Source organism: Salvelinus fontinalis, chromosome 11 (genome assembly GCF_029448725.1).
Source record: "Salvelinus fontinalis isolate EN_2023a chromosome 11, ASM2944872v1, whole genome shotgun sequence".
Lineage (NCBI taxonomy): Eukaryota > Metazoa > Chordata > Actinopteri > Salmoniformes > Salmonidae > Salvelinus > Salvelinus fontinalis.
In genome coordinates this window covers 37164542-37192108 of record NC_074675.1, presented here as the reverse complement: position 1 = coordinate 37192108, position 27567 = coordinate 37164542, and the positions used below count along the sequence as shown (strand labels likewise).

At 45.1% G+C, this 27567-nt stretch overlaps 1 protein-coding gene across 4 annotated transcripts in view; it reads right to left on the bottom strand.

Annotated features, from left to right (window-relative positions):
• The window catches only part of LOC129865656 (6-phosphofructo-2-kinase/fructose-2,6-bisphosphatase-like), a 97771-nt gene that overhangs the window by 52259 nt on the left and 17945 nt on the right, over window positions 1–27567 (bottom strand). For all 4 annotated transcript variants that reach the window (XM_055938602.1, XM_055938603.1, XM_055938601.1 and 1 more), the window contains exons 3-5: window positions 19450–19546; window positions 19216–19282; window positions 14777–14851 (exon numbers count right to left, since the gene is read on the bottom strand). In XM_055938602.1, coding sequence (XP_055794577.1) covers window positions 14777–14851; window positions 19216–19282; window positions 19450–19546 — 239 coding nt within the window. The remainder of the gene's footprint in view (window positions 1–14776; window positions 14852–19215; window positions 19283–19449; window positions 19547–27567) is intronic.

Below are 27567 nucleotides of genomic sequence, written 5' to 3'. Positions count from 1 at the left end.
GTTTGAATTATATCTGTGAGTGAAACAGAACTCATTCTGCAGCAAACTTCCTGACAGGAAGTGGAAAGTCTGAAATTGAGGCTCTGTTCCAGGGGCTGCCTATTAAAGTTCATGTTATTTATTAGTTTAGATGCACTTCATACATCTTCCACTAGATGTCGACAAGGTGTGAGAGAAGAAATGGACTGTGTAACTTGATCTGGAGTTGAATTACAGCTTATGGAATGACGTGTCCTCCATTTCCTGTTTTCAGGAAGGTGCGTTGAGGGACATGGATTTGCCTTTTGAAAAGCTGTCGTTATAGGCGACTACTATCTCCGTCTTTGATTTTATTTGATACATGTGACCATATCATCGTAAAGTATGTTTTTTCAATATAGTTCAATCAGATTATTTAAATTTTTTCAGGAGTTTTGCCGTGTTCCGTTCTCTGACTTTGTTGACGATGGAGAGCTTCGTGCCACTTGGCTAGTGTGCTTGCTAATTCAAGAGGGAAAGTGGCCGTTCTAAATCAAAACAACGATTGTTCCCGACAAAGGACCCCTTGTCCAACATTCTGATGAAAGATCAGCAAAAGTAAGGAACATTTTATGATGCTATTTCATATATCTGTCGTACATGTGAAGTAGTCGTCGGCGCCCAACTTTTGTGTACTCTAGCTATACCGAAGCTGGATGTCGTAATGAAGTTATTTTTTAGAATTCTAACACTGCGATTTCATTAAGAACTAATGGATCTATCATTTCCTATACAACATGTATTTTTTAGTTATGTTTATGAATAGCTATTTGGTCAGAATATGTGTGTCAGAAAAAGTGTCAGAAAAATATCTGGACGTTGTGGAAAAAGTAGCTAAGTTAGCACATTGTATAACCATTGATTTCAGCTCTAAATATGCACATTTTCGAACAAAACATAAGTGTATGTATAACCTGATGTTATAGGACTGTCATCTGATGAAGAATATCAAGGTTAGTCAAAAATTATATATCTTTTGCTGGTTTGTTACGATCGCTAACTTTTGCTGCTGGGAAATGGCTTGTGTTTCTGGCTATTGTGGTAAGCTAATATAACGCTATATTGTGTTTTCGCTGTAAAACACTTAATAAATCAGAAATATTGGCTGGAATCACAAGATGCCTGTCTTTCATTTGCTGTACACTATGTATTTTTCAGAAATGTTTTATGATGAGTAATTATTTATTTGACGTTGGTGTCTGTAATTATTCTGGCTGCTTTCGGTGCAATTTCTGATTGTAGCTGCAATGTAAACTATGATTTATACCTGAAATATGCACATTTTTCAAACAAAACATAGATTTATTGTATAACATGTTATAAGACTGTCATCTGATGAAGTTGTTTCTTGGTTAGTTTGGTTGGTTCTTGGTTAGTTAGGTTGGCTTTGTGCATGCTACATGTGCTGTGAAATGTCTGTCCTTTTTTGTATTTGGTGGTGAGCTAACATAAATATACATGCTGTTTTCGCTGTAAAACATTTAAAAAATTGGACATGTTGGCTGGATTAACAAGATGTGTACCTTTCATTTGCTGTATTGGACTTGTTAATGTGTGAAAGTTAAATATTAAAAAAAAAAACATTTGAATTTCGCACCCTGCACTTGAGCTGGCTGTTGTCATAAGTGTACCGGCGTCGGGCTTGCAGCCATAAGAAGTTTAAACTGAAATTGCAACCAATCACGGCCAACCTAACTAAGAAATACATTTGATGATAAAATTCTCCTCCTACCCTCCTTCTAGGCATGTCTATTGTCCAGCTACCTGCTAATAGCCATAATGGCGCTGTACAACGTGACCATGTGTGTTTGAAAGAGTATTTTCCAGTAAGCAACAATTTGTTCACCTTCATTAGACATCTTTGTTCCAATATTTCTGTTATTCAGTGATATTTATTCCCATTGTAACGGCTTTCTTCCATTGGTGAAGGAGAGGACCAAAATGCAGCGCGGCTAGTGTTCAACATATTTAATAAAGAATGTGTGAACACTACAAACAACAAAAACAATAAATGTGAAAACCGAAAACAGTCCTATCTGGTGCAGAACACAAACACAGAGACAGGAAACAATCACCCACAAAATTCCAACACAAAACAAGCCTCCTATATATGATTCTCAATCAGGGACAACGATTGACAGCTGCCTCTGATTGAGAACCATATTAGGCTGGACACAGAAACAGACAAACTAGACACACAACATAGAATTCCCACTCAGCTCACGTCCTGACCAACACTAAACAAGCAAAACACATAAGAACTCTGGTCAGGACGTTACAGTACCCCCCTCCTGAGGTGCGGACTCCGAATGCACCCCTAAAACTCAAGAGGAGGGTCTGGGTGGGCATCTGTCCGCAGTGGCGGCTCCGGCGCAGGATGAGGACAACACTCTACCACTGTCTTTGTCCCCCTCCTTAGCGTCCTTTGAGTGGCGACCCTCGCCCCCGACCTTGGTCTAGGAACCTTCACCAAGGCCCCCCCTAGATAGAGGAGATAGCTCAGGACAGAGATGTAGCTCAGGACAGAGAGGTAGCTCAGGACAGAGAGGTAGCTCAGGACAGAGAGGTAGCTCAGGACAGAGAGGTAGCTCAGGACAGAGAGGTAGCTCAAGACAGAGAGGTAGCTCACGACAGAGAGGTAGCTCACGACAGAGGGGCAACTCCGGACTGAAAAGCAGCTTCGGACAGAGAGGCAGCTCCGGACTGAAGGGCAGCTCCGGACTGAAGGGCAGCTCCGGACTGAGTGGCAGCTCCGGACTGAGTGGCAGCTCCGGACTGAGTGGCAGCTCCGGACTGGAGGGCAGCTCATGACTGGAGGGCAGCTCATGACTGGAGGGCAGCTCATGACTGGAGGGCAGCTCATGACTGGAGGGCAGATCATGACTGGAGGGCAGCTCATGACTGGCTGGCAGCTCATGACTGGCAGGCAGCTCATGACTGGCAGGCAGCTCATGACTGGCAGGCAGCTCATGACTGGCAGGCAGCTCATGACTGGCTGGCAGCTCATGACTGGCAGGCAGCTCATGACTGGCTGGCAGCTCATGACTGGAGGGCAGCTCATGACTGGAAGGCGGCTCTGACAGCTCCTGACTGGCTGGCGGCTCTGGCGGCTCCTGACTGGCTGGCGGCTCTGGCGGCTACTAAATGGCTGGCGGCTCTGGCGGGTCCTGAATGGCTGGCGGCTCTGGCGGCTCCTGACTGGCTGGCGGCTCTGGCGGCTCCTGACTGGCTGGCGGCTCTGGCGGCTCCTGACTGGCTGGCGGCTCTGGCGGCTCCTGACTGGTTGGCGGCTCTGGCGGCTCCTGACTGACGGACGGCTCTGGGGGCTCCTGACTGACGGACGGCTCTGGCGGCTCCTGATTGACAGACGGCTCTAGCGGCTCCTGACTGACGGGCGGCTCTAACGGCTCGGGACAGACGGGCGGCTCTAACGGCTCGGGACAGACGGGCGGCTCTAACGGCTCGGGACAGACGGATGGCTCAGACGACACTGGGCAGACGGATGGCTCAGACGACGCTGGGCAGACGGATGGCTCAGACGGCGCTGGGCAGGCGGATGGCTCAGACGGCGCTGGGCAGGCGGATGGCTCAGACGGCGCTGGGCAGGCAGATGGCTCAGACGGCGCTGGGCAGGCAGATGGCTCAGACGGCGCTGGGCAGGCAGATGGCTCAGACGGCGCTGGACAGACGAGCAGTGCAGGCGGCGTTGGGCAGACGGCCGACTCTGACCTTCTGAGGCGCACAGTAGGCCTGGTGCGTGGTGCCGGAACTGGTGGTACCGGACTGGAGACACGCACCTCAAGGCTAGTGCGGGGAACAGGAACAGGGTACACTGGACTCTCGAGGCGCACTATAGGCCTGGTGCGTGGTACCGGAACTGGAGGTACCGGGCTGAGGGCACGCACCTCAGGGCGAGTGCGGGGAGAAGGAACAGTGCGTACAGGGCTCTGGAGACGCACAGGAGGCTTGGTGCGTGGTGCCGGAACTGGAGGTACTGGGCTGGAGACACGCACCATAGGGAGAGTGCGTGGAGGAGGAACAGGGCTCTGGAGACGCACTGGAAGCCTGGTGCGTGGTGTAGGCACTGGTGGTACTGGGCTGGGGCCACGCACCATAAGGCGAGTGCGGGGTGCTGGAACTGGAGGTACTGGGCTGGGGCGGGAAGGTGGCGCCGGATATACCGGACTGTGCAGGCGTACTGGCTCCCTTGAGCACTGAGCCTGCCCAACCTTACCTGGTTGCATGCTCCCCGTAGCCCGACCAATGCGGGGAGGTGGAATAACCTGCACTGGGCTGTGTAGGCGAACCGGGGACACCATGCGTAAGGCTGGTGCCATGTACACCGGCCCGAGGAGATGTACTGGAGGCCAGATATGTTGAGCCGGCTTCATGGCACTTGGCTCAACGCTCAATCTAGCCCGGCCAGTGCGGGGAGGTGGAATAACCCGCACCGGACTATGCACACGTACAGGAGACACCGTGCGCTCTTCCGTATAACACGGTGTCTGCCCGTACACCCGCTCTTCACGGTAAGCATGAGAAGTGGGCGCAGGTCTCCTACCTGACTTCGCCACACTACCCTTTAGCCCCCCCCGCCCCCCCAAGAAATTTTGGGGATTTCATCTCGGGTTTCCGTGCTAGCCGCGTACCTTCATAACGCCGGTTCCTATCCTCCAGTTGCCTCTGCTCTCCTAGCTGCCTCCAGCTGTTCCCATGGGAGGCGATCCTTTCCAGCCAGGATCTCCTCCCATGTGTAGCAACCCTTGCCGTCCAAAACGTCCTCCCAAGTCCATTTCTCCTGGTCCCGCTGCTGCTGCTGCTGTCGCTGCTGCCCGTTGCCACGCTGCTTGGTCCTAGTTTGGTGGGTGATTCTGTAACGGCTTTCTTCCAATGGTGAAGGAGAGGACCAAAATGCAGCGCGGCTAGTGTTCAACATATTTAATAAAGAATGTGTGAACACTACAAACAACAAAAACAATAAATGTGAAAACCGAAAACAGTCCTATCTGGTGCAGAACACAAACACAGAGACAGGAAACAATCACCCACAAAATCCCAACACAAAACAAGCCTCCTATATATGATTCTCAATCAGGGACAACGATTGACAGCTGCCTCTGATTGAGAACCATATTAGGCTGGACACAGAAACAGACAAACTAGACACACAACATAGAATTTCCACCCAGCTCACGTCCTGACCAACACTAAACAAGCAAAACACATAAGAACTCTGGTCAGGACGTTACACCCATATTAATTTCTTATGGATCCATAACTAAATTAACATCAGCATTTTGAAAGAGTATTTGTATTATTATTTTATTAACGAAAGGATGCCATTATTAGTTAGATTGTTTTAGTTTGAACGTCCAGACTGGCACTAAGAACAGCGGGAACGTTTCCCTAGTCAGTGCCATTATTAGTGCAATTCCTCTTAGAGTATTGCTCTGTGCTCTGGGTGGGGGTCCAGTGTGCATAGCTCTGCGACTCATCCTGTGCCCCCTGCCCTCGTGCCGTGAACCTCGAGCTCTTTCAGTGGATACAGCTGGAGAACTGCAAGGAAATCCCATTGTGCGCCATTCGGGAGCCATGACCAATATATATTGTCCTGCTAATAACAGGGTTAATAATATATTTTTTATATAATTCTAAATTAATAATAAAAATAATAATCACTGTGTTAAAAAAATAACAATATTTTGGAGATATAACGTAAAATGAGCGCGAAAATTCTTGAACATGGGGTGAGACATTGTTACTAATTTGTAAATAAAGCCAGTTTGTTATTAAGATTTATTTTTTTACTGTTTTTAGAGGGAGAGAAACCAAAAATCTACAGTCATCTCATGTGTCTCCCAGTCGAGGCCAGCACGGGTATTGAACCAGCATCTGTAGCAACACACCTTTAACTGCTATGCAGTGTCTTAGATCATGATCAGTCGGGAGTGGGCTACACTACTACAGTAAGAGCAAAATAATTCTAACAAAATCAAATAATAAAAACCTTAGTGTAACAACAGTTTTAGTAAGTAATACTGAAGTTGTGCACAATTATCAGTTTCTGTTTAGGTTTGTGTTGCCCATTCATTGTCAGTTTGAATTTGTATTTACTATGGATCCCAATTAGCTTCTGCCAAAGCAGCAGCTACTCTTCCTGGGGTCCAACAAAATTAGGGCTGTTTATACAATTTTAAATACATTACAATACATTCACAGATTTCACAACACACTGTGTGCCCTCAGGCCCCTACTCCACCACCAACACATATCTACAGTACTAAATCCATGTGTATGTACAGTTCATGTTATCTTGTGTGCGTGTGTTTATGCATGTGTCTGTGCCAATGTTTGTGTTGCTTCACGGTCCGTGCTGTTCCATAAGGTGTTTTTGTAATCTGTTTTTTAAACCTAATTTTACTGCTTGCGTCAGTTACCTGATGTGAAATAGAGTTCCATGTAGTCATGGCTCTATGTAGTACTGTGTGTCTCCCATAGTATGTTCTGAACTTGGGGTCTGTGAAGAGACCTCTTGTGGCATGTCTTGTTGGGTATGGCCGAGCTGTGTGCCAGTAGTTTAGATAGACAGCTCGGTGCATTCAACATGTCAATACTTCTCAAAAGTAGTGATGAAATCAATCTCACCTCCACTTTCTACCAGCAGAAATTGACATGCATATTATTAATATTAGCTCTCTGTGTACATCCAAGGGCCAGCCGTGCTGCCATGTTCTGAGCCAATTGCAATTTCCCTAATTCCTTTTTTGTGGCACCTGACCACACGACTGAACAGTAGTCAAGGTGCGACAAAACTAGGGCCTGTAGGACATGCCTGTTGATAGTGTTGTTAAGAATGCAGAGCATTGCTTTATTACAGACAGAATTCTCCCCATCTTAACTACTACTGCATCAATATGTTTTGACCATGACAGTTTACGATCTAGGGTTACTCCAAGCAGTTTAGTCATCTCAACTTGCTCAATTTCCACATTATTTATTACAAGATTTAGTTGAGGTTTAGGGTTTAGTGAGTTCTGTTCCAAATACAATACTTTTCGTTTTAACTTATTCCTTGCCACCCACTCCGAAACTAACTGCAGCTCTTTGCTGAGTGTTGCAGTCAATTCAGTTGCTGTCGTAGCTAACGTGTGTAGTGTTGAGTCATCCGCATACATAGACATGCTGGCTTTACTCAAAGTCAGTGAAATGTCATAAGTAAAAATTGAAAAAAGCAAGGGGCCTAAACAGCTACCCTGGGGATTTCCTGATTCTAACTGGATTATATTTGAGAGGCTTCCATTAACTTCTTTGGGGTATGGGGCAGTATTTTCACGTCCAGATGAAAAGCATGCCCAGAGTAAACGGCCTGCTACAAAGTCATAAAAGCTAGAATATGCATATTATTAGTAGATTTGGATAGAAAACACTCTAACGTTTCTAAAACTGTTTGAACGATGTCTGTGAGTATAACAGAACTCATCAGGCAGGGAAAAACCTGAGAAAAATCCAACCAGGACGTGAGAAATCTGAGGTTGGTCGATTTTCAACTCAGCTCCTATTGGATATACAGTGTGATATTGGTAATGTTACACTTCCTAAGCCTTCCACTATATGTCAACAGTCGTTAGAACCTTGTCTGATGCCTCTACTGTTTAGTGGGGCCGAAGGAGAGAGGAATGAGTCAGGTCTGGCATGAAGTGACCATGCTCTGACCATGCGCGTGTAACAGTATGACTTTAGTCCGTCCCCTCGCCCCGACCCGGGCGAGAACCAGGGACCCTCTGCACACATCAACAACAGTCACCCACAAAGCATCGTTACCCATCGCTCCACAAAAGCCCTCTGCAAGGTGAACCACTACTTCAAGGTCTCAGAGCAAGTGACGTCACCGATTGAAAGGCTATTAGCGCGCACCACCGCTAACTAGCTAGCCATTTCACATCCGTTACACGCGTTCATGAGAGAGCGAGCTCTGTTCCATGGCAATTCTGAAGACCCAGGAATACTATTGAAGAATTATGTTAAAAACATCCTAAAGATTGATTCAATACTTTGTTTGTCATGTTTTTACAGACTGTAATATAACTTTTTAACTTTTCGTCCGTACTTTCCGCTGGACCTGCCTGCGGGTCGTTTGTTTGGAAAGTGTACTGAACGCTAGAACAACAAGGAGGAATTTGGACATAAATGATGGACATTATCGAACAAAACAAACATTTATTGTGGAACTGGGATTCCTGGGAGTGCATTCTGATGAAGATCATCAAAGGTAAGTGAATGTTTATATTGTTACTTCTGACTTCTGTTGACTGCCTAATATGGCGGCTATATTTGTGTCTTGATTGGGCTCTGAGCGCCGACTCAGATTATTGAATGGTTTGCTTTTTTTGTAAAGCTTTTTTTAAATCTGACACAGCGGTTGCATTACGGAGAAGTGCATCTAAAATTCCATGCATAACGGTTGTATCTTTTAGCAATGTTTATTATGAGTATTCCTGTAAATTGATGTGGCTCTCTGCAAAATCAAAGGATGCTTTGTGACTTCTGAACGTAAGGCGCCAATGTAAACTCCGATTTTTGGATATAAATATGAACTTTACCGAACAAAACATACATATATTGTGTGACATGAAGTCCTATGAGTGTCATCTGATGAAGATCATCAAAGGTTAGTGATTCATTTTATCTATATTTCTGCTTTTTGTGAATCCTCTCTTTGGCTGGAAAAATGGCTGTGTTATTCTGTGAATAGGCACTCACCTAACATCATCGTTTGGTTTGCTTTCGTCGCAAAGCTTTTTTGAAATCGGACACTGTGGCTGGATTTCCAACAAGTGTATCTTTAAAATGGTGTAAAATACATGTATGTTTGAGGAATTTTAATTATGGGATTTCTGTTGTTTTGAATTTGTCGCCCTGCACTTTCACTGGCTTTTGAAGAGGTGGGATGCTAATGTCTCACGTACCCTAGAGAGGTTAAAGAACACCCTTTGTGTTCTGTTAGACAAGTAACTCTTTACCCACATTATAGCAGGGGGTGTAAAGCCGTAACACATACGTTTTTCCAGCAGCAGACAATGATCGATAATGTCAAAGCTGCACTGAAGTCTATCAAGACAGCCCACACAATCATGTTATCATCAGTTTCTCTCAGCCAATCATCAGTCATTTGTGTAAGTGCTGTGCTTGTTGAGTGTCCTTCCCTCTAAGCCTGCTGAAATTTTGTTGTCAATTTGTTTACTGTGAAATAGCACTGTACCTGGTCAAACACAATTTTTTACAAAAGTTTACTAAGGGTTGGTAACAGGCTGATTGGTTGGCTATTTGAGCCAGTAAAGGGGGCTTTACTATTCCTGGGTAGCGGAATGGCTTTAGCTTCCCTCAAGGCCTGAGGGCACACACTCTCTAGTAGGCTTAAATTGAAGACGTGGCATATAGGAGTGGCAATATCATCTGCTATTATCCTCAGTAATTTTCCATCCAGATTGTCAGACCCCGGTGGCTTGTCATTGTTGATAGACAACAATCATTTTTTCACCTCTTCCACACTGAATTAAACAGTACAATTCTTGTCTTTCATAATTTGGTCCGCTATACTTGGATGTGTAGTGTCAGCGTTTGTTGCTCGCATGTCATCCCCAAGTTTCCTTATCTTGCCAATGAAAAAGTCATTAAAGTAGTTTGCAATATCAGCATGCTTTGTGATGAATGAGCCATCTCATTCAATATATGAAAGAGCCGAGTTGGCTTTATTTCCAAAATGTAATTTAAGGTGCCCCAAAGCTTTTTACTATCATTCTTTATATAATTTATCTTCGTTTCATTGTGTTGTTCCTTCTTCTTTTGTCTTTAGTTTACTCACATGATTTCTTAAGAACTAGTGTATCTATCATTTCCTATACAACATGTATTTTTTTGTTATGTTTATGAATAGTTATTTGATCAAAATATGTGAGTGCCAGAAAAAAATCCGGACGTTGTGGGAAAAAGATGCTACGTTAGCACAATGTATAACCGCTGATTTCAGCTCTAAATATGCACATTTTCGAACAAAACATAAGTGTATGTATAACCTGATGTTATAGGACTGTCATCTGATGAAGCTTATCAAGGTTAGTCAAAAATTATATATCTTTTGCTGGTTTGTTACGATCGCTAACTTTTGCTGCTGGGGAATGGCTTGTGTTTCTGGCTATTGTGGTAAGCTAATATAATGCTATATTGTGTTTTCGCTGTAAAACACTTAAGAAATCGGAAATATTGGCTGGAATCACAAGATGCCTGTCTTTAATTTGCTGTACACAATGTATTTTTCAGAAATGTTTTATCATGAGTATTTGGGTATTTGACGTTGGTGTCTGTATTTACTCTGGCTGCTTCGGTGTCATTTCTGACGGTAGCTGTGATGGTAGCTGCAATGTAAACTATGATTTATAGCTCAAATATGCACATTTTTCGAACAAAACATAGATTTATTGAATAACATGTTATAAGACTGTCATCTGATGAAGTTGTTTCTTGGTTAGTTTGGTTGGTTCTTGGTTAGTTAGGTTGGTTTTGTGCATGCTACCTGGGCTGTGAAAATGTATGTCCTTTTTTGTATTTGGTGGTGAGCTAACATAAATATACGTGGTGTTTTCGCTGTAAAACATTTTAAAAATCGGACTTGTTGGCTGGATTCACAAGATGTTTATCTTTCAAATGCTGTATTGGACTTGTTAACCTGTTAGGGGTGCAGCCCGACACCGGTACACTTATGACAACATCCAGCTCAATGTGCAGGGCGCGAAATTCAAAAGATATTTTTTTTAAATATTTAACTTTCACACATTAACAAGTCCAAGACACCAGATGAAAGGTGCACATCTTGTGAATCAAGCCAACATGTCCGATTTTTAAAATGTTTTACAGGGAAGACACAATATGTAAATCTATTAGCTAAACACGTTAGCAAAAATCACCATTTTTCTTTGTCCACCATTTTCTCTCAACACCAGTAGCTATCACCAATTCGGCTAAACTAAGATATTGATAGCCACTAACCAAGAAAAAACCTCATCAGATGACAGTCTGATAACATATTTATGGTATAGGATAGGTTTTGTTAGAAAAATGTGCATATTTCAGGTATAAATCATAGTTTGCCATTGCAGCCACCATCACAAATCTCACCAAAGCTCCTAGAATTACTACAGAGAGCAACGTGTATTACCAATTTACTCATCATAAAACATTTCTTAAAAATACACAGCACATAGCAATGGAAAGACACAGATCTTGTGAATTCAGACAACATTTCAGATTTTCTAAGTGTTTTACGGCGAAAACACAATAAATCGTTATATTAGCATACCACATATGCAAACGTTACCCGAGCACTGATTCAAGCCAAAGAGAGCGATATCGCTATCATCGCCAAAATATATTAATTTTTTCACTAACCTTCTCAGAATTCTTCAGATGACACTCCTGTAACATCATATTACAACATACATATAGAGTTTGTTCGAAAATGTGCATATTTAGCCACCAAAATCATGGTTAGACAATGACAAAAGTAGCTCAGCTGGTCAGAAAATGTCGTGCACCATATTAGACAGTGATCTAGTCTTATACATAAATACTCATAAACTTGACTAAAAAATACAGGGTGGACAGCGATTGATAGACAATTTAATTCTTAATACAATCGCGGAATTACATTTTTTAAATTATCCTTACTTTTCAATGCAGGTTGCGCCAAGCGAAGCTATAGCAAACAAAATGGCGGCATAAGCGTTTAACATTTTTCGACAGAAACATGATTTATCATCATAAATTGTTCTTACTATGAGCTGTTCTCCCATCAGAATCTTGGACAAGGAATCCTTTCTTGGGTCTAATCTTCTTTTGGTCGAAAGATGTCCACTTGTCCGTCGAAATGCCCACTAACATACGACCGGGACCCCGAAACGTGCCCGGAGCTTCAAAGTCTATTACAAAGCAATGCCTCAAAATCGCACTAAACGGATGTAAATTGCTATAAAACGGTTTAAATTAACTACCTTATGATGTTTCTAACACCTATAACGAGTAAAAAGATGACCGACGCTATATTACTGGCTAAACCAAGGCTTGGAAAAAGGCCAGTCAGATATCCTTCTTGCGTTGAGCGCAGAGTCCAAAGGAACGCTACTTCCGGTATTTGGTGATTTATAGAGCCAATGATTGCGCAATCGACTCCATTCAAATTGTCACCACTTACTGACATCTGGAGGAAAGCGTGGGCAGTGTTTGTATCCTCATAGGATTTACAGTGGCTTTAAAACTGACCTGGAACCAGAGGCCAAGAGTTCTGAAAACTCACTCACTGGGAGGAAAAGTGCTGTAGAATGAGTTCTGTTCCACTCAGAGACATAATTCAAACGGCTATAGAAACTAGAGAGTGTTTTCTATCCAATAATAACACTAATATGCATATTGTACGAGCAAGAATTGAGTACTAGGCAGTTTAATCTGTAGAGAAAAGTATGCTAATGCGAAACAGCACCCCCTATAGTTGCAAGAAGTTAATGCAATCGCTGTGTTAGAATTCTAAAAATAACTTTAGTACGACATACAGCTTACGTTATAGCGAGACATGGCCTGCAATGAGGGCGGAAAATAGTACTAAACATTTTCCACAGAAATACGAAATAACATCATAAATGGTTCCTACTTTTGCTGTGCTTCCATCAGAATCTTGTACAAGGAGTCCTTTGTCCAGAATAATCGTTGTTTGGTGTTAGAATGTCCTCTTCTCCTGTCGAATTAGCAACCAAAGCTAGCCAAGTGGCGTGAAGTTGTCCATCTTCACCAAACGCAGAGAACAGAAAACGCCAAAACTCCCGATAAACGTTCAATAATCTGATAAAACTATATTGATAAAACATACTTTACAATGATATTATCACATATATCAAATAAAATCAAAGCCGGAGATATTAGCCGTCTATACCGAAAGCTTTTCAGAAGGCAATCCAGGGTTCCTTCCCGCGCCTTGCTGAACAAAGGAAATTTGGGGTCACGTCATTCCAAGAGCTCTTGTTCGACCTCAGATCAAGCTAGACAACCCATTCCACCTCCCACTGCTTGTTGACATCTAGTGGAAGGCGTATGAAGTGCATGTATATCCATAGATTTCAAGCAAATGAATAGGAAGGCCCTGGAACAGAGCCTCGATTTCAGATTTTTCACTTCCTGACAGGAAGTTTGCTGCAAAATGAGTTCTGTTTTACTCACAGATATAATTCAAACGGTTTTAGAAACTTGAGAGTGTTTTCTATCCAATAGTAATAATATGCATATTGTACGATCTAGAATAGAGTACGAGGCCGTTTAAATTGGGCACGATTTTTTCCCAATGTGAAAATAGCGCCCCCTATCCCAAATAAGTTAAACCTCTGACTCACATCAGCCACGGAGAAGGAGAGCCCACAGTCCTTGATAGCGGGCCACGTCGGTGGCACTGTATTATCCTCAAATCGAGCGAAGAAGGTGTTCAGCCTGTCCGGATGCAAGACGTCGGTGTCCGCGACTTCGCTGGTTTTTCTTTTAGAATCCGTGATTGTCTGTAGACCCTGCCACATACGTCTGGTGTCTGAGCCATTGAACTTGGACTCAACTTTGTCCCTATACCGACGTTTAGCCTGCTTGATTGCTTTGCCGAGGGAATTACTACACTGTTTGTATTCTTCCATATTCCCAGAGTTCTTGCCCTGGTTAAATGCGGTGTTTCACGCTTTCAGTTTTGTGTGAATGCTCCCATCTATCCACAGTCTCTGGTTGGGGTAGGTTTCAATATTCACAGTGGGTACAACATCTCCTATGCACTCCTTAAATGGTTCTGTAATTGAACAAGTCCCTGCATACAAATACCTTAGTATTTGGATACACAATGATCTATTGTTTAAGAAACATAAAAATGAGGTTGTTAAACTTGTAAATGTAAAGTGGGTTTCTTACATAGAAATAAAGCTTGTTGTTCTCTGGCTAGCAGGAAGCGAATTGTAGAATCAATTTGTCTACCTGTTCTTGACTATGGTGATGCCATCTACCGATGTAAAACTGACTGTACTCTATAATCCGTTGATTCTGTTTAACATAGCACCCTTCGTTTTACATTTTTAATACTCATCACTGCATCCTTTACCAAAAAGTTTGCTGGACTTCTATAAAATACACATAGATCACATTATTACTAAATTTTTATTTATAAAGCACCTACTCCACAAGCTTCCAACATACTTAACATCTTTGCTGAAATTTAGAATTTTAGGTTATAATAGATGGTCACAGACTTGATTTATGAGGATGACTTCCTTGGTAACCACAGAGTTCGAGAGATCTGCTTTTTCATATCAGGCACCTCATGTGTGAAATAGTCTCCAGTTGGCACTTGATTTGGTGTCCCTGGGTCAATTTAGGAAATTGGTTAAGGAGTTTTATAGTGGTGAATCTGTTTGTTTTATTTGATTATAATGGCTAATGTGTATATTGTATGTATATTGTGTATATTTTGTGTCTTTGTATATAATTGTGTGTGTGCTGATGTGACTGTTGTTCCCAAGGCATGTTTGTGAAAGAGACCTAGGTCTCAATGTGTCTCCCTGGTTAAACAAACGTTAAAAAATACATATATTTTAAATTCACAGCTACACAAACACAGCTACACACACAGCCTCACAGAAAGCGACGCACACACAGCTAAATACACAAACAGCTACACACTCCATCTGACCTTGTATCCGTTCTCCTTGGCGAAGCTGAGAATGACTTCTCTACGTTCTATAGTTGTGTTGGTGGCATCAAACACCTGAGGGCATGTACATCATACTGTTTCATACTAGTTCATCTAAATTCAAACTGGTTCAAATAGATCATAGGTGTTAAACTCGTTCCTTTAAACCCTCCATGGAATGAGTTTGGCACCCCTGATATACACCATACTGGTTCAAACAGTATAATGTAGGTTCATATACATCATAGTGCTTAATGCTGTATATATCAGGGATGGGCAAATGGCATTTTGTAGGCCTGCGGATAATCCCCCCGATCACAATTTTTTTTTACCCAGTCGGGGTCTCAAATTACTGTTGAGCATAAGAATAGGTGCAATTTCCAAATTTGGTTGTGCATCAGCATTTTTTTCTCAATGACTGAAAGTCACTCAATTAGTCAGCACATAGTTTTAGATTGGTAAGTTAGTCTAGCAAGCTATCTAAACTTGAAGTAATCATGGTCGAATTACTGAACGTAAAATAAAAAACGGAAAACATTTCTCTCCAGCCTAGGGCAAAATGTGTAGAATTGCAGGAATTTGCTGTAAAACTGCTAATTTGTCTCTCTGCCCAATGTAAGAATGAGTAGAATTGCATGAAATGTTTTATAAAATTGCTAAATCTTATCTCCGCTGTCAAGAGGGGGGCCACTAAAATGTTTTGCTTGCAAGGTGGGGTGGGACCCCCAACAAAATTTCACTTAGGACCCCCAAAAGGCTAGGGCCTTTTCGGGATCCACAGAAGCAATGTACACACTGCATGTGTGGGTATGGATGTCGGTACGCAGACCTGCTAGCCACTGCGGCCCCTCATGATGAGTTCAGAGTTTTTGTGACCCCCACCCCCATCAAAGTTGCCCATCCCTGATATAGATTAATATTGCTTTATACTAGTTCATACAGTATGTATTCGTATAGGTCCATATACATTGGAGTTTGGAATTATTGAAACCCTTGATAAAGATGAGCAAAAATTACTGTATAAAATCAAATAATGTTGGTCTAAGATCTCTCCAAATGTGTTCTCCGTTCTCATAAAACATTTTAGGAAAAGGCTCAGTGCCGTTATTCTAGCAAGGTCAGGTATTAAAAGGTATTGAAAACAGGGGTTCCAATCATTTTGACCCCTACCTTTTTGAAAAAATATACATTACTTGTTAAATCATATCTCTGTCTCTGAGGGATTGTATTAGCATAAAACAATATAGTTGTCACGTTCCTGACCTGTTTTCTGTTGTTTTGTATGTGTGTGATGGTCAGGGCGTGAGTTTTGGGTGGGCAGTCTATGTTTTCTGTTTCTATGTTGGTTTTGGGTTGCCTGGTATGGCTCTTAATTAGAGGCAGGTGTTTTGCGTTTTCCTCTAATTGAGAGTCATATTAAGGTAGGTTGTTCTCACTGTTTGTTTGTGGGTGATTGTCGCTGTGTCTGTGTATTTTGCACCACACGGTACTGTCTCGTCTCGTTCGTTCGGTCGTTCCTGTTCATGTGTTTCCTCGTTTCATGTAAGTTCATAGTTTAGGTCTGTCTAGTTCGTTTTGTTATTTTGTTTATCATTCAAGTGTATTTCGTTTCGTGTTTTTCCGTCTTGTCAAATAAACATTATGTATTCATCACCCGCTGCGCCTTGGTCTACTCACTCACCGAAAGAGAGCCGTTACAGAATCACCCACCAAACCCAGATCAAGCAGCGGGTTAACGGACAGCAACGACAGCAGCAGTGGGAAAAGGAGGATTGGACATGGGAAGGGATCCTGGACGGTAAAGGACCCGGGCAGAGCCAGTGGAGTGTCGCCGCCCCAAAGCGGAGCTGGAGGCAGCGAAAGCGGAGAGGCGACGTTATGAGGAGGCAGCACGGAAGCAAGGCTGGAAGCCCGCAAGTACTACCCAAAAATGTCTTGGGGGAGGCTAAGAGGTAGTGGGCCGAAGGCAGGTAGGAGACCTGCGCCCACTTCCCAGGCTAACCGTGGAGAGCGGGAGTACGGGCAGACACCATGTTACGCAGCAGAGCGCACGGTGTCTCCTGTACGGGTGCATAGCCCAGTGCGGGTTATTCCACCTCCCCGCACTGGTAGGGCTAGATTGGGCATTGAGCCAAATATCATGAGGCCGGCCCTACATATCTGGCCACCAGTACGTCTCCTTGGGCCGGCTTACATGGCACCAGCCTTACGCATGGTGTCCCCGGTTCGCCAACACAGCCCAGTGCGGGTTATTCCACCTCCCCGCACTGGACGGGCTACGGGGAGCATGCAACCAGGTAAGGTTGGGCTGGCTCAGTGCTCAAGGGAGCCAATACGCCTACAAGGTCCGGTATTTCCGGCGCTACCTCCTCGCCCCAGCCCAGTACCACCAGTGCCTACACCACGCACCAGGCTTCCAGTGCGTTTTAAGAGCCCTGTTCCTCCTCCACGCACTCTCCCTATGGTGCGTGTCTCCAGCCCAGTGCCTCCAGTTCCGGCACCACGCACCAAGCCATCTGTGCGTCTCCAGAGCCCTGTACGCACTGTTCCTTCTCCCCGCACTTGCCCTGAGGTGCGTGCCCTCAGCCCGGTACCTCCAGTTCCGGCACCACGCACCAGGCCTACTGTGCGCCTCAGCAGGGCAGAGTCGGCCGTCTGCCCAACGCCTTCTGCACTGCCTGTCTGCCCAGCTCCGTCTGAGCCATCCGTCTGCCCAGCGCCGTCTGAGCCATCCGTCTGCCCAGCGCCGTCTGAGCCATCCGTCTGCCCAGCGCCGTCTGAGCCATCCGTCTGCCCAGCGCCTTCTGAGCCATCCGTCTGCCCAGCGCCTTCTGAGCCATCCGTCTGCCCAGCGCCTTCTGAGCCATCCGTCTGCCTAGCGCCTTCTGAGCCATCCGTCTGCCACGAGCCATTAGAGCCGCCCGTCAGTCAGGAGCCGCTAGAGCCGTCCGTCAGTCAGGAGCCGCCAGAGCCGCCAGCCAGTCAGGAGCTGCCAGAGCCGCCAGCCAGTCAGGAGCTGCCAGAGCCGCCAGCCAGTCAGGAGCTGCCAGAGCCGCCAGCCAGTCAGGAGCTGCCAGAGCCGCCAGCCAGTCAGGAGCTGCCCTACAGTCAGGAGCTGCCCTACAGTCAGGAGCTGCCCTACAGTCATGAGCTGCCGTACAGTCATGAGCTGCCGTACAGTCATGAGCTGCCGTACAGTCATGAGCTGCCCTACAGTCATGAGCTGCCCTACAGTCATGAGCTGCCCTACAGTCATGAGCTGCCCTACAGTCATGAGCTGCCCTACAGTCATGAGCTGCCCTACAGTCATGAGCTGCCCTACAGTCCGGAGCTGCCACCCAGCCCGGACCTGCCAGAGCCCCTCAGCCCGGACCTGCCAGAGTCCCTCAGCCCGGACCTGCCAGAGTCCCTCAGCCCGGACCTGCCAGAGTCCCTCAGCCCGGACCTGCCAGAGTCCCTCAGCCCGGACCTGCCAGAGTCCCTCAGCCCGGACCTGCCAGAGTCCCTCAGCCAGGACCTGCCGCCCCTTATCCCGGTGCTGCCCCTTATCCCGGTGCTGCCCCTTATCCCGGTGCTGCCCCTTATCCCGGTGCTGCCCCTTATCCCGGTGCTGCCCCTTATCCTGGTGCTGCCCCTTCATTTAGGTGGTTTTAGTTGGAGGTTGGTCATTGGGAGGGGGATACAGAAGCGGGGAGTGACTATGGTGGTGTGGGGACAGCGTCCGGAGCCTGAGCCACCACCGTGGTCAGATGCCCACCCAGACCCTCCCCTGGACTTTGTGCTGGTGCGCCCGGCGTTCGCACCTTGAGGGGGGGGGGGGTTCTGTCACGTTCCTGACCTGTTTTCTGTTGTTTTGTATGTGTGTGATGGTCAGGGCGTGAGTTTTGGGTGGGCAGTCTATGTTTTCTGTTTCTATGTTGGTTTTGGGTTGCCTGGTATGGCTCTTAATTAGAGGCAGGTGTTTTGCGTTTTCCTCTAATTGAGAGTCATATTAAGATAGGTTGTTCTCACTGTTTGTTTGTGGGTGATTGTCGCTGTGTCTGTGTATTTTGCACCACACGGTACTGTCTCGTTTCGTTCGTTCGGTCGTTCCTGTTCATGTGTTTCCTCGTTTCATGTAAGTTCATAGTTTAGGTCTGTCTAGTTCGTTTTGTTATTTTGTTTATCATTCAAGTGTATTTCGTTTCGTGTTTTTCCGTCTTGTCAAATAAACATTATGTATTCATCACCCGCTGCGCCTTGGTCTACTCACTCACCGAAAGAGAGCCGTTACAATAGTTTCCCCATTTTGTTGAGTATACAATATAGCTCAGTATTTTAATAATATATTTTATACAGTAATTTTTGCTCATCCTTATCAAGGGTGTCAATAATTTTGAACCACATTGTAGGTTCATGAAGATCCCATCATTTCATAAGATTCCATGATGGTTACTCACTGCCACCTGTCCTTGTTCCTGCATGAAGTAGGCACACACATCCTTCAGAGCCGCAATGGCACAGGCCCTACACACAATCACGCACGTGCGCAGACACAAACACACACAGTGAGCTTGCATCATACTCTTAGGACAGACTAATTCATATTCTAACAGACTGTCTGGTCGGTTCATTCTCATAACAGGCTATCATTCGTTTATACTCTGATAACAGGCTTTGTGATTGGTTCATACTTGCGTATCTTCATGGCCTCTTGGTTGTCAGGTCTAAAGAACTCATAGCTCTTATAGGACTGGGTCGCATCCCGCCGGTACTGACCTACATTAAAAACTGGAGAGGACAGGACCACATGTACACACATTCTCACACACACACACACACACACACACACACACACACACACACACACACACACACACACACACACACACACACACACACACACACACACACACACACACACACACACACACACACACTGGTGAACATTTTGTGTTGTGGTTTTTTTTGTACCATCATTTCATCAGGTAGGTTAACTGAGAACATATTCTCATTTTCAGCAATGACTTGGAGAATACTTACAGGGGAGAGGTGGGGGGGATGAATGAGCCAATTGGAAGCTGGGGATGATTAGGGGGGCTATGATGGTATAAGGGCTAGATTGGGAATTTAGCTAGTACATCAGGGTTAACAGGGTTAACACAGAGAGTCAGGACACCCGTTTAACATCCCATCTGAAAGACTGCACCCTACACACGGTAATGTCCCCAATCACTGCCCTGGGGCATTGGAATATTTTTTGGGGACCAGAGGAAAGAGTAGCTCCTACTGGCCCTCCAAAACAACTTCCATCCAGGGACCGACCAACCCTGCTTAGCAACAGAGTTAAGTGGGATTTTTTTTTATTTTTTTTTATTTCACCTTTATTTAACCAGGTAGGCTAGTTGAGAACAAGTACTCATTTGCAACTGCGACCTGGCCAAGATAAAGCATAGCAGTGTGAACAGACAACAACACAGAGTTACACATGGAGTAAACAATAAACAAGTCAATAACATGGTAGGAAAAAGAGAATCTATATACAATGTGTGCAAAAGGCATGAGGTAGGCAATAAATCGAATAATTACAATTTAGCAGATTAACACTGGAGTGATAAATCATCAGATTATCATGTGCAAGAAGAGATACTGGTGTGCAAAAGAGCAGAAAAGTAAATAAATAAAAGCAGTATGGGGGTGAGGTAGGTAAATTGGGTGGGTAGTTTACAGATGGACTATGTACAGCTACAGCGATCGGTTAGGTGCTCAGATAGCAGATTTTTAAAGTTGCTGAGGGAGATAAAAGTCTCCAACTTCAGAGATTTTTGCAATTCGTTCCAGTCGCAGGCAGCAGAGAACTGGAAAGAAAGGCGTCCAAATGAGGTTTTGGCTTTAGGGATGATCAGTGAGATACACCTGCTGGAGCGCGTGCTACGGGTGGGTGTAGCCATCGTGACCAGTGAACTGAGATAAGGCGGCACTTTACCTAGCATAGCCTTGTAGATGACCTGGAGCCAGTGGGTCTGACGACGAACATGTAGCGAGGGCCAGCCGACTAGGGCATACAGGTCGCAGTGGTGGGTCGTATAAGGTGCTTTAGTAACAAAACGGATGGCACTGTGATAAACTGCATCCAGTTTGCTAAGTAGAGTATTGGAAGCTATTTTGTAGATGACATCGCCGAAGTCGAGGATCGGTAGGATAGTCAGTTTTACTAGGGTAAGTTTGGCGGCGTGAGTGAAGGAGGCTTTGTTCCGGAATAGAAAGCCGACTCTAGATTTGATTTTGGATTGGAGATGTTTGATATGAGTCTGGAAGGAGAGTTTGCAGTCTAGCCAGACACCTAGGTACTTATAGATGTCCACATATTCTAGGTCGGAACCGTCCAGGGTGGTGATGCTAGTCGGGCGTGCGGGTGCAGGCAGCGAACGGTTGAAAAGCATGCATTTGGTTTTACTAGCATTTAAGAGCAGTTGGAGGCCACGGAAGGAGTGTTGTATGGCATTGAAGCTCATTTGGAGGTTAGATAGCACAGTGTCCAGGGAAGGGCCGGAAGTATACAGAATGGTGTCGTCTGCGTAGAGGTGGATCAGGGAATCGCCCGCAGCAAGAGCAACATCATTGATGTATACAGAGAAAAGAGTCGGCCCGAGAATTGAACCCTGTGGTACCCCCATAGAGACTGCCAGAGGACCGGACAACATGCCCTCCGATTTGACACACTGAACTCTGTCTGCAAAGTAGTTGGTGAACCAGGCAAGGCAGTCATTAGAAAAACCGAGGCTATTGAGTCTGCCGATAAGAATATGGTGATTGACAGAGTCGAAAGCCTTGGCCAGGTCGATGAAGACGGCTGCACAGTAATGTCTTTTATCGATGGCGGTTATGATATCGTTTAGTACCTTGAGCGTGGCTGAGGTGCACCCGTGACCGGCTCGGAAACCGGGTTGCACAGCGGAGAAGGTACGGTGGGATTCGAGATGGTCAGTGATCTGTTTGTTGACTTGGCTTTCGAAGACCTTAGCTAGGCAGGGCAGGATGGATATAGGTCTGTAACAGTTTGGGTCCAGGGTGTCTCCCCCTTTGAAGAGGGGAATGACAGCGGCAGCTTTCCAATCCTTGGGGATCTCAGATGATACGAAGGAGAGGTTGAACAGGCTGGTAATAGGTGGTGCGACAATGGCGGCGGACAGTTTCAGAAATAGGGGGTCCAGATTGTCAAGCCCAGCTGATTTGTATGGGTCCAGGTTTTCCAGCTCTTTCAGAACATCTGCTATCTGGATATGGGTAAAGGAGAAGCTGGGGACGCTTGGGCGAGTAGCAGCGGGCCGGGCGGGGCTGCTGGCCAAGGTTGGAGTCGCCAGGTGGAAGGCATGGCCAGCCATTGAGAAATGTTTGTTGAAGTTTTCGATTATCGCGGACTTATCAGTGGTGACCGTGTTATCTAGCCTCAGTGCAGTGGGCAGCTGGGAGGAGGTGCTCTTGTTTTCCATGGACTTTACAGTATCCCAGAACTTTTTGGAGTTAGAGCTACAGGATGCAAATTTCTGCTTGAAAAAGCTGGCCTTTGCTTTCCTGACTACCTGCGTGTATTGGTTCCTGACTTCCCTGAACAGTTGCATATCACGGGGGCTCTTCGATGCTATCGCAGTTCGCCACAGGATGTTTTTGTGCTGGTCGAGGGCAGTCAGGTCTGGAGTGAACCAAGGGCTATATCTGTTCTTGGTTCTGCATTTTTTGAACTGAGCATGCTTGTCTAATATGGTGAGGAAGTAACTTTTAAAGAATGACCAGGCATCCTCAACTGACGGGATGAGGTCAATATCCTTCCAGGGTACCCGGGCCAGGTCGATTAGAAAGGCCTGCTCGCAGAAGTGTTTCAGGGAGCGTTTGACAGTGATGAGGGGTGGTCGTTTGACCGTGGACCCGTGGCGGATACAGGCAATGAGGCAGTGATCGCTGAGATCTTGATTGAAGACAGCAGAGGTGTATTTGGAGGGCAAGTTGGTCAGGATAATGTCTATTAGGGTGCCCATGTTTACGGATTTGGGGTTGTACCTGGTGGGTTCCTTGATGATTTGTGTGAGATTGAGGGCATCAAGCTTAGATTGTAGGACTGCCGGGGTGTTAAGCATATCCCAGTTTAGGTCACCTAACAGAACAAACTCTGAAGCTAGATGGGGAGCGATCAATTCACAGATGGTGTCCAGGGCACAGCTGGGAGCTGAGGGGGGTCGGTAGCAGGCGGCAACAGTGAGAGACTTATTTCTGGAGAGATTAATTTTTAAAATTAGAAGTTCAAACTGTTTGGGCATAGACTTGGAAAGTATGACAGAACTTTGCAGGCTATCTCTGCAGTAGATTGCAACTCCTCCCCCTTTGGCAGTTCTATCTTGACGGAAAGTGTTATAGTTGGGTATGGAAATCTCAGAGTTTTTGGTGGCCTTCCTAAGCCAGGATTCAGACACGGCAAGGACATCAGGGTTGGCAGAGTGTGCTAAAGCGGTGAGTAAGGCAAACTTAGGCAGGAGGCTTCTGATGTTGACATGCATGAGGCCAAGGCTTTTTCGATCACAGAAGTCAACAAATGAGGGTGACTGGGGACATGCAGGGCCTGGGTTTACCTCCACATCACCCGAGGAACAGAGGAGCAGTAGGATGAGGGTGCGGCTAAAGGCTATCAAAACTGGTCGCCTAGAGCGTTGGGGACAAGGAATAAAAGGAGCAGATTTATGGGCATGGTAGAATAGATTCTGGGCATAATGTGCAGACCAGGGTATGGTGGGGCACGGGTACAGCGGAGGCAAGCCCAGGCACTGGGTGATGATAAGAGAGGTTGTATCTCTGGACATGCTGGTCTCAATGGGTGAGGTCACCGCATGTGTGGGGGGTGGGACAAAGGAGGTATCAGAGGTACGGAGAGTGGAACTACGGGGTCCATTGCAAACCAAAACAATGATAACTAGCCTGAACAACAGTATGCAAGGCATATTGATATTTGAGAGAGACATACAATAAGGCATAAAGTGATTGCAGGTCATGATTGGGAGAGCTAGCTAAAACAGCAGGTCAGATAACAGCAGCTAGTCGGCTAACACAGCAACAGAAGGTAAAAATGGCGACGACTGGGCAGAGAGGGTCGGATTAACTACACACAGATCCTGAGTTAAGGCACAGAGCCGACAGATAAAGCACAAATAAACAGAATGGAGTACCGTGAATTAATGGACAGTCAAGCAGGCATAAGCTATGTAGCCAAGTGATCATAGTGTCCAGGGGCCAGCCGTAGATGAAGTAGTGAGGCCTCCACTAAGCTAGCCCGCGGCGTTTAAAGTTAGTAGCCCGGGGGGGTGGTCTGCTCAGACGGAGGGGGTCTGCTCAGACGGAGGGGGTCTGCTCAGATGGAGGCCGGTTGAGGGCACAGCGGATGGGGTATTTGTCTGCAGACCAGACGTGGTCGTGTCGACAGAGAATCCAAGCCGGATGGCGGTGGCGAAAGAGAGGTTGTGAGTTGTAGAATTGTGTTTGCTAACTGGTGCTATCTTCGTGATTCAGACAGCTAGTCATGGGTAGCAAGCTAGCAGAAGATGGAGGTCTGTTTTTAGCCACGCCGTGCAATTCCGTCGGTAGATTAGTGGGGTTCCGTGTGGTAGAGGGGACCGATCCAGTTGTCAAAATAGTTATAGTGGCCTAAGAAGATTGTTCGATAGACCTGTTCAGATAGCAGCCGATAGGCTCAAGACAGCTAACGATTAGCGGGCCGCAGTTAGTATATGGACGTTCAGGTTACGTCGCGATGGAGGGGCCGGTTGAAATACTCCCTCGGGCAGATAACGTCGGTATCCCAGTCGTGAAGGCCCGGTGGGGCTCCGCATCGGCAGTAAAACGGGTCCGGATAGGTGATTGTAGCTCAGGAGTGGCTGATGGCACTCTTCAGCTGGCTAGCTCCGGGATAATTGGTGTTTGCTCCGGAATTGGTGTTAGCCGATAGTCACTCGGATAGCAGCTAGTTAGCTGCAAGATCCAGGTGTAAATGTCCAGAGCTTGAGGTAAAAATCCGGGGATATGGAGAGAAAAAAAGGTCTGGTATGCTCTGGTCTGAGTCGCGTTGTACAAAACTGGCAATAGTTTTCCGAGCTAAAGGATAGCTGATGAGCGCTAGCTGTGGTTAGCTGAACTATTAACGTTAGCTACTAACGTTAGCTTGTGAGCTGGCTAACTTCTGGTTAGCTTGTTAGCTTCTGTTGTAGATTTCGGATACGAGGTGAATAATACTTTTGAGGAAGAAAAAAAAACAGATCCGCACCACATTTGGTGAGGTGGGTTGCAGGAGAGTGTTTTGAAGTTGAGTTTTTAAGAAGAAAATAATATATATATAAAAAAGATATGCGAAGAAAAATATATATACACGGGACAAAACAAGACGAGGACAATGGACATCTGACTGCTACGCCATCTTGGATTGAGAAGGGTGGTGTGCTGCTGGTATGCTGCTGTGGTGGTTTGTTGTGATGTGATGTGTTGTGGTACCTTTAGATGGAACTCCTATCCAGTTGAGGTATTTAGTTAACGTGTTGTGTTGTGTTGTCCTGTGCTGTGCTGTGTTGTTTTGTCTTGTGGTGTGTGGTCTTGTGTTGTGTTGTCTTGTCTGGTATTGTGTTGTGTTGTGTTGCTTTGTCTTGTGTGGTATTGTGATGTGTTGTGGTACCTTTAGTTGGAACTCCTATCCAGTTGAGATATCTGGTTAACATCTTGTGTTGTATTGTGTTGTATTGTGGTGTGTTGTGGTCTGCTGTGTTGGGTTGTTTTGTGTTGTGTTGTGTTGTCCTGTGCTGTGTTGTGTTGTGTGGTCTTGTCAAATTAAATTGTATTTGTCACATGCTCCGAATACAATATGTGTAGACCTTAAAGTGAAATGGTTACTTACAAGTCCTTAACCAACAATGCAGTTTGAAGAAAAATAAATGTTAAGTAAAAAATAGATAAGTAAAAATAAAGAGAGCAGCAGTTTAAAATTAAAGAGCAGCAGTTAAATAACAGTAGCGAGGCTATATACAGGGGGTACCGGTACAGAGTCAATATGCGGGGGCACAGGTTAGTCGAGGTAATTGAGGTAATATGTACATGTAGGTGGAGTTAAAGTGACTATGCATAGACGATAAACAGAGAGTAGTAGCAGCGTAAAAGAGGGGGGTCAATGCAAATAGTCTGGGTAGCCATTTGATTAGCTGTTCAGGAGACTTATGGCTTGGGGGTAGAAGCTGTTAAGAAGCCTTTTGGACCTAGACTTGGCATATCTGTTGTGTTGTCTTGTGTTGTATTGTGTTGTCTGGTATTTTGTTGTTGTGTGGTATTGTGTTGTTTTGTGTTGTGTTGTGTTATGTTGTTGTACCTTTAGTTGGAACTCCTACATAGTTGAGGTATCTGGTTAAATGTTTGTGTTGTCTTCTGTTTTGTTGTGTTGTCTTGAGTTGTATTGTATTGTGTTGTGGTGTGTTGTCTAGTCTTGTGGTGTGTTGTGTTGTCTTGTCATGTGTTGTGGTACCTTTAGTTGGAACTCCTATCCAGTTAAAGTATCTTGTCAACTAATTGTATTGTGGTGTGTTGTCCTGTGCTGTGTTGTGCTGCTGTGGTGTGTTGTGTTGTGTTGTCTTGAGTTGTGGTGGGTGGTCTTGTCTTGTAATGCTTTGTGATGTTGTGTTGTTGTGTTCAGTTGTGTTGTGGTGTGGTCTTGTGTTCTAATGTTTTCGGTTGTGTTCAGTTGTATTGTCTAGTGTTGTTTTGTGTTGTGATGTGTTGTCTTGTCTTCTGTTTTGCTGTGGTGTGTTGTCTTGTATTCTATTATCTTGTGGTACCTTTCGTTGGAACTCCAGTTGATGTATCTGGTTAACTTCTGTTGTTTTATCTTTTGCTGTCTTGTGTGGTATTGTGTTATGGTTTGTTGTGTAGTGTTGTACTTGTGTTGTGTAGGGTTGTCTTGTGTTTTATTGTGTTGTGGTGTGTTCGGTTGTGTTGTCTGGTGTTGTGATACGTTATGTTGTCTTGTGATGTATTTTGTTGTGTTGTGGTACCTTTAGTTGGAACTCCTAGCTGATGTATCTGGTTACCTTCTTGTGTTGTGTTGTGTTATGTTGTGTTATCCTGTGTTGTGTTGTTTTGTCTTGTGGTGTATTGAGTTGTGTTACCTTTAGTTGAAACTCCTATCCAATTAAGGTATTTGGTTAACGTGTTGTGTGACATTGTGTTGTGTTGTGTGGTATTGGGGTGTGTTGTGTTGTGGTACCATTAGTTGGAATTTCTTTTCAGTGGAGGTAGCTGTTTTAATTGTTTAATCTAATTTATTTATATAGAGTACCAGTCAAAAGTTTGGACACACCTAATCATTCAAGGGTTTTTCTAAACATGTGGAATCACGTAGTAACCAAAAAAGTATTAAACAAATCAAAATATATTTTATATTTTAATTCTTCAAAGTAGCCACCCTTTGCCTTGATGACAGCTTTTCACACTATTAGCATTCTCTCAACCAGCTTCACAAGGAAAGATTTTCCAACAGTCTTGAAGGAGTTCCCACATGCGCTGAGCACTTGTTGGCTGTTTTCCTTCACGCTGCAGTTCAACTCATCCCAAACCACCTCAATTGGGTCCAGGTCGGGTGATTGTGGAGGCCAGGTCATCTGATGCAGCACTCCATCAATCATCTTCTTGGTCAAATAGCCCTTACACAGCCTGGAGGTGCGTTGGGTCATTGTACTGTTGAAAAACAAATTACAGTCCCACTAAGTGCATACCAGATGGGATGGCGTATCACT